This window comes from Antennarius striatus, chromosome 17, assembly GCF_040054535.1.
Source record: "Antennarius striatus isolate MH-2024 chromosome 17, ASM4005453v1, whole genome shotgun sequence".
Taxonomy (NCBI): domain Eukaryota; kingdom Metazoa; phylum Chordata; class Actinopteri; order Lophiiformes; family Antennariidae; genus Antennarius; species Antennarius striatus.
In genome coordinates this window covers 13,471,283-13,479,083 of record NC_090792.1, presented here as the reverse complement: position 1 = coordinate 13,479,083, position 7,801 = coordinate 13,471,283, and the positions used below count along the sequence as shown (strand labels likewise).

General features: G+C 39.8%; 1 protein-coding gene across 1 annotated transcript in view; it reads left to right on the top strand.

The window, feature by feature from the left end:
* Nucleotides 1-7,801, top strand: part of fancm (FA complementation group M) — a 31,490-nt gene that overhangs the window by 11,894 nt on the left and 11,795 nt on the right. Inside the window, exons 5-13 of the mRNA XM_068338348.1 lie at nucleotides 2,376-2,507; nucleotides 3,482-3,614; nucleotides 3,970-4,062; nucleotides 4,223-4,327; nucleotides 4,728-4,900; nucleotides 5,404-5,610; nucleotides 5,698-5,938; nucleotides 6,046-6,194; nucleotides 6,655-6,822. Coding sequence (XP_068194449.1) covers nucleotides 2,376-2,507; nucleotides 3,482-3,614; nucleotides 3,970-4,062; nucleotides 4,223-4,327; nucleotides 4,728-4,900; nucleotides 5,404-5,610; nucleotides 5,698-5,938; nucleotides 6,046-6,194; nucleotides 6,655-6,822 — 1,401 coding nt within the window. The remainder of the gene's footprint in view (nucleotides 1-2,375; nucleotides 2,508-3,481; nucleotides 3,615-3,969; nucleotides 4,063-4,222; nucleotides 4,328-4,727; nucleotides 4,901-5,403; nucleotides 5,611-5,697; nucleotides 5,939-6,045; nucleotides 6,195-6,654; nucleotides 6,823-7,801) is intronic.

The following is a 7,801-nucleotide window of genomic DNA, read 5'->3' as shown; positions in this document are numbered from 1 at the left end:
CTATTTGCTCCACATTCCTTGCAGACAAAAACAGCAGCCCACTAATCTGGTTCTGTGTATTTTGATAATCAGGCCCTGAGCGCTACACACACACACACACCCCCTGAGCTGAGCTCCACCTGTCTGTTAACTCGGGCAGAGTGATCGTGCTTTGCCACGATCAGTCGGCTTCACTCTGACTTGCACAGATGTGCATGTACGGTATGCAGTTTGCACAAAATTTTATGTGGTTATCTATATACAAAAGTATTTGTGTTACGGCATGTTTAAATAGCAAATGTGTTAACAAAACTGTAGACTGAAGAGTAATGAGACTGTTAAGATGTTAAGATTTGTTTTAGGTCTCAAAAACCAGCCATGAAATTAAGTTGTGTACATGTGGTGCCAGTGAAAAAGTAACAATGTTATCAAAATTAAGAGCTTGGTGACATTACGTGTGGGTACAGTTGAATTCCTTTTAGCCGAATTGTGTCATTGTAGCTTAGCATGCTAACATTAGCATAATAAAAATGTAGACACCTGACATGTTGGTGAATTTAGGTGGATTGTACTTGGTCAGGTCTGCATCTCTCTCTCTCTCTCTCTCTCTCTCTCTCTGTCTCTCTCTCTCTCTCTCTCTCTCTCTCTCTTTATGAATGATTTAGATACTTTTATGAACCTATGGTGTGTCAAAGGTGTCCTATGTTCTTCCGTTTTAAATGAGGAACCTATGTTTAGTCAGTGTTTGGTTTAATTCAAGTATATTTTACCCACATTTCGTATGATGTATTTTTTTGAAGAGTGTGTTCCTGTTTGAGTGAATCTCTCTTGGATGTTGTTAACGTAACTATCTTGTAATATCAACCTCATGAATAAATGTGATTTAAAAAAAATATCAAATCAAATCTCTCTCATATGGACTTCTTAATGCAGGGATTGAAGACACATATTAGACTTACATATGATGGTGATGTCGGGTCTGTACTGCACCTTTCACCTTTCTTTTATTAATCGCAAGTGATCAGCTGTTAAGTCTGCTTTCACATTTGAAGCGCAGTGTTTGTGATGAAGGACAGTCCTGAGCAGAAGAGCTCACACTCTGTGAAAGACTTTTTAGATCTTTCACAAGTTAATGCGGCTGCTGATGTAGTCTGAAAGGTCAGGGGAAAATTGAGTTGTTATTTAACCCGTTGCTTTTGTCTTCTTAAGCTACAGGTGACACACACACACACACACACACAAACACACACACACACACACACATTCACAGCCAGCAGAGGTTCTGCATAAAAAGTATGGATAGCTCAATTTACGGAGAGGTTTAAAATTTCCATGTGTTCATTCCAGGTTTTCTGTTTTGTTCTCTCATTTTTATGATTACAATTCTTGAGGCGGGGTACACTTCGGGCACGACGCCAGTGCACCGCGGAGCCACACACAAAGACATACAACCATGCACACACACTCATTCCTACGGGCAATTTGGAACTGCCAATCAACCTGAAGCGCATGCTTTTGGAGCTGGGAGGAAGCCGGAGAACCCGGAGACAACCCACGCAGACACAGGGAGAGCATGCGAACTCCGCACAGAGCAGGACTCGAACCCGGTTCCGCCGTGTTGTGAGGCGGCAGCGCTAACCACTGCGCCACTGTGCCACCTATATCTCAAGTCAATTATTATAAATAATAATCTAAAATGTTTTAAAGCCATCATGTGAATTTTAATGATGATTTGATTAAACTTCATATTTTAAAACTCATTATAAAAATGTGGGGTTCTTGTCAATGGGCATCATTTTTCCAATTTGGAACAGCAATTATAATAAAGCTGGTTTCTTTTCATAACGTCTGCACCATTGTATATCAAAATAAATAAATTGCGTCATCTCTTACAAAACTTCATTTCCTGACAATGAGTGTTAAAAGGGCAACCCACTTCTTTTTTTCAATCTCTATGTTTTTCTGGAGCAGTGGTTCAACGCCGCTGAAATTGGAATGAAAAAGGCACAGCTCCCATTATTGACAGTGATGAATAGATCCTTTGAAAATTGTCTGTCTGAAAAATCGTTTTCATCTATCCTGCAGAAGGAAATGTGGATGGGAGGACGAGACGTTAACACAATTATATTTTACGAAGTCTGTTGTTGAAAAACATGTATTCCGTCTGTGAAAGTCTGCCTAACAATAGAGGTAACATCTGCACATCTTAAAGGAGTCATGGAGTGTGTGTGTGTGTGTGTGTGTGTGTGTGTGTGTGTGTGTGTGTGTGTGTGTGTGTGTGTGTGTGTGTGTGTGTGTGTGTGTGTGCGTGCGATTTCCAGGCAGTTGGTCACTTTGACACAGGAAATGGACTATTATCGATGACAGTGTATCAGTTTTTTCTCTCTTCCTGCCAGGTGCTGGAGAAGTTTATGTCTCGTCTGGTCCAGAACCGAGTGATGGCTCACAAAGACCTGCGGACTCTCAGCAAATACCAGCTCATTCTTGCCAGGGATCAGTTTCGCAAGAACCCACCACCACACATCAAGGCATGGACACTATGATTCTTTTGGTTCTATCATGTGGAATGCTACAATGGGTGGAATTTTACAAGGTATTGCTGGAACTCCTTTCTGAGAGGCAAGAAGCCCTGGAACTGATAGATTGTTCCAGGTGATCATGTAAAGCACAATCCATTTCCAACATCTCCAATCATTTATTAATTAAGGTTCTGGTCCTAAAAGACAAGAGACATGCACTTGTCTCTAAAATTAATTAGGTAGTGCAATATTACCATCACTGCTTACCACATGGGTTTCCATGGTAACTGGAGCAGTGAATTGCTGCAGGACTTTCCAGGCAAAAGAAATTCAACCCAACCATGCATCCAGATCTTTACTTTTTCTCTGTCAGCGTTTATACAGCATAAAGATAGGCACTGGCTGGTGCCATTTTGGAAAGCAAGTTATTTGCAGCTAGGTCACTTTTTAAAAAGTTGTTCAACTTGTTTCATTGTCACATTTTCTGGCTTGGAGGGGGATGTAAATGTCTGATAAAGTTCCCCATGTGAAAACACTTATTTCAGGAAATAAAAAATATCTGGGAGATGCCTTCCACTCCAATTTTTTTTTTGTGCTGGCACCATAGCCCTTCTACGAATGCCAGTTCGCTCACTATTATTTTGTTTTGTGCTGAAATCAACTGCAAGTCACCTTGAGCGTGAAGATGTCCTAAAATAAATTTGAGTGAAACAAACCAAATTTGTAAAATAATTATTTTCACTTCTAGACAAAAAGCCCAATATTTTATTTTTTGCACATGTGACATGTATAATTAACTTCAATGCTTGTTATGTAAATTACATGTTATTTTCAAATGACAATAATACACAACTGTATTTTCAAATACAGTGGAGGCGCTGTGCTAAGAATGTCATTGGAATAATCCTTACTTCAAGCCTTACTGAAGGTTTTAGCTTAACTTCCGTCCTATTATGAGACGACGTTCTCTTTGTTCTCCACAGGGTCCACATCAGGGAATGTTAGAGGGTGACTTTGCTCTTTGCATCAGCCTGTACCACGGCTACGAGCTGCTGATCCAGATGGGGCTGCGATCACTCTTCTTTTACTTCCAGGGCATCATGGATGGATCCAGAGGTCAGTCACTGCACCTTTGTCTGCTCTGACCTAAAAAAAAGAAAGCATTAAGATTATTTTCTCCGAATATTCCAAATACCTACAACTGTGCCTCTAGGTCACATGTGTCAAACTCATGGTCCAGCTGAATCACTGAACTATTTTATTGAGAAAAAAGCAGTTATAATATTTTCAATTGAACCTTTTTGGGTCAAAATATTGTAGGAACAATGAATATAATGACTATTTTGTCCCCTTATGTGATGGAGTTTGACACCCCTGCCCTTAGAGCATTTAGATTCAGTAAATGGTATTATCTGCTTCTGATATGTAAAACCTGTTTGTTCTGAGCAATCTCCGTTGCTTTTTTATTCAGAGATGTCCAGAGCCAGAAATGAGCTGCAGAGGACTCCTAATTTTATGGAACTCTATCATGAAATGGAAGCCATGTTTGTGAAACCCTCTGCTGGTACTTGAATAGTCATTCATATGACATGTATTGTGTTGTTTGATGCAAAATAATGCATATGTAGCCAGATAAAGTGTTTTTGTGGCAGGTGTGTCACCACTGTGGAAAGAAAAGACACAGCATCTTTTACAACAACATCCCTTACGTGTAATTCATCTAGGTCCAGATGAGCCTTTCATTTACAGTCACCCCAAACTGACGAAGCTGGAAGAGGTGGTGCTGCAGCATTTCAGATCAAGTGATGAGACCTCATCAAACAGTGATGGTGATTTGCTTTCAATTACAAGTGATAAGAACTTCAAGATGAAACTCTAGAGTGTATTGGGAGATAATTACAGCCCCCCCAGTAATCCTTCAAAACTTATCTAGTGTGATTAAAGGTATGTTGTAATTCTAAATTTGGTGAGAATCAGGAGTCTCTCTGTAACCTACTGTTACATATTACATATTTTTAACGAACATCAGGAATATCATTAGCAAATCTGTTAATGGATTGGAGATTGGATGAATATAAATCGATTTAGACCAATGAGAATGCTTGTAGCAATTCACTTTACAAATTTACGGCAGAAGCACGAAAAGGAATTAAAAAGAAATTCAGGATAAAAGTTGCAAAACAAGGCCCTCTGAAGACCTCATCATTGCCATATCTGTATAATTTCTAGGTCAACGGGAGGTTGGTACACGTGTGATGATCTTTTCGTCGTTCCGTGAGAGTGTACAGGAGATTGCCACAATGTTGAACCGTCATGGTCCCCTCATCAAGGTCATGACCTTTATGGGCCAGGCCTCAGCAGGGAAGGCAGTCAAAGGCTTCACCCAAAGGGAGCAACTGGAGGTAGAGACTGTACACCTGTAATAAATGCAGATTTAGTCAAGTTTAATTCACTTTAGAAATAAAAGAAACTTAACAATGCCTATATGTTGGACTAATAATCTAGAGATGAATCACTGAATTACCTGAACTATGAAGTTTTCTATGTTTGAGTATAAAGTCTCAGAAAACTTTTTCTATAATTTTATATTAGAAACAAGTCATTTAGTAGTGAAAATACATTTCTAAAGCAGTACCTTCTGAGGTTGTTCTGTGCAAGCATAATTTATTACAAATATATCTGGATAGTAGCATGTTATAAAAGGACTTTTATCTGGTATGGAAACTCAGTGTAAGTAGATTGAGATTTTTAAGACATTGAATTTCAATTTAATGTCAAAAGAGATTAAGAAGCTATCACGTCCCCACTTTTATTCATCCTTTTCAGAGCATCCCACCTTTTTATCATTAGTATTGTATTGCTGTATAAATTTAAAATTTGTTTTTGTGGTTTCCATGTGATTTAGGTGGTGCACAGGTTCCGTCAGGGAGGTTTCAACACACTGGTATCGACCTGTGTTGGCGAGGAGGGGCTGGATATTGGAGAGGTGGATCTCATTGTTTGCTTCGATGCACAGAAAAATCCAACCCGCCTTGTGCAGCGAATGGGACGCACGGGCCGTAAGCGGCAAGGGCGCGTTGTTATCATCCTGGCCGAGGGGCGTGAGGAGAGGGTGAGTGCTGAACCATGAATTTGGATACAAGCATGCAGAAATACACAAAACCACTGATAGCAAACCTTTGGCATTTGTTTTCCTCAGACATACAACCAGAGCCAGAGCAACAAGCGCAGTGTGTACAAGTCTATAATCGGCAACAAAAGTGTGTTCCATTTGTACCCCAAAAGTCCCCGCATGTTGCCCGAGGGGGTGAAACCCACACTACATAAGATGCACATTACCTGTGGGGAGTTCAATCACGGAGAAAGCAGCAGACAGTCTTTCAGGGGTCGACGGTCCCACACTGAAGGGTTAACCTCTCTCATCCATCCTCATAACCTAAGTGAGTAACGAGACAGTATAAGATGAGTCATTCATAACAGACATGCAGACAAAAGGTTCCTTCATTATGGAAAAATTCATTTCTTAGTTTTTATGTGTATAATCTAGTTCAGCAGAAGAGTTCAACGTCAGATGGATTTCTGGACGTCAATGAATATTCGCTTTGGGCTTCCACCATGAAGCTGCAGGAAGATGAAGCTCATCCAGTCTTCAGACTGTCGCACTTCATGTCCCTCCCCACTGATGCACCACCTCAGGTTTCTCTCTATTTCTTTATTTCTCTTTTTTCGTTGTTTCTTTCTCGTGTAAGTCTGAAAAGTATCGAACAATGGGAGTCTTGAAATCCAGACATGGTATATGCTAAAACCTTAACCCTTTAAGGGTTAAAACCTGTCAGCCGATATTTATATTTAATATCTTCTATTTGGAAGTAGAGTAATTTCCATCTAGCTGGAAAAAACTACCACAAGTCTTATTGTTCTAAGCCTTCATGACCTTTAGAGCTTAGTTCATTTGTAATGATTTCAAGAGGCTGAGACTTGAAAAAACTCCAAGGTTGGAATGTAATTTTTTTTTAAAAAAACCAACAAATAAAGGATTTTTACAGGACTTTTCACATTCTGTGTTCTTACCTTTACGTATGTGTGTGACTGGCTTGGACATATTTGTGTTGCTTTGTTAAAATCTGACATTTTGATGTCCTTTCCTGGCCCAAAGGAGAATCTTTCCAAAAACCAGAGACCTGTCTCCAGAGAACTGTCTTTGTCAGAGTGGCGACACTGGCAGCACAAAGCACTTCCTACCCATATGGTTGATCATTCCCTCCGCTGCCACCACTTTATTAAAGTGATGGAGCTCATAGACAGTATGAAGGAGGAAAACGAGGTGAGAACAGCTTATTGATTTAATGAATATTGCATTGTAGCATTACAGACTAATGTAGCCCCACTCTGTGGAATAACAAAACATGGCTAAACTTTCTGCTCAAGAAAGACATCCTGTGTTCTTATGAAATGAAGCTCCGCAGCTCCAAGAGAGTCATCGGAGCTTCATGAGAACGCCTGATTATGAATTACTACATTCATCGTCTGGACCTGGAAGGCAAATTCCAGGCACAATAAATTGTCTCCATGATGTAATTGTGGTATGGCATTTTAATATTTTACCCTCTGCAGGATGTTTTGGGGCTGTTGGTCTCTCTTTTTTTTTTAATTCTATGAAATAATGCAACATTTTTTTTAGAATAGCCCTCCAAAATGTGTTTCAGATCGGTGAACTAGTTTTCCTTTCTCAACCAAAAGCTGCTCAAAGAACTTAGTAAGATTACTGACGCGCCAAAGCTTTTAATAAACCTGTCTTTACTGTCACCTGTTGCTCATACATTTCTTGGTTGTGTTGTAGATGTAGTTGCTCGTTGTTAGCAGTTTTGCTTTTTTGGTAGCTATAATAGATCAATAATACTTACGAGATCAACAGATCTGCTAGAACAACACTTGTCTCTCATCATTCGAGCATTATCTTTACATTGAGAAACTGCATTGTGTTTCTATTGTGGCTGCTTTTGTAAGCAACTTCCAGGCTTCCTGCTCTTACCTTCTGCTCTATTCTGTTATCATATTATTTATCGCCTGTGAATCTAACCAAACCCTCGAAATTGGGTCAGAGATTATGATTAAACTGACTGCCAGGTAAACTAACAAATGGGGCCTTATTACTTTTCTGTTCTGCAGCATGACTCCTGACCATAATTGGGAAAGAGAGAATTATCCCACCTGAAATAACAAAGGTGGATCAGTGGTCAAAATTGCAGCTGATGTCTCACGTGCCTCTAGGGATGAATTCAGGTCATGAAGTACACAGCGAA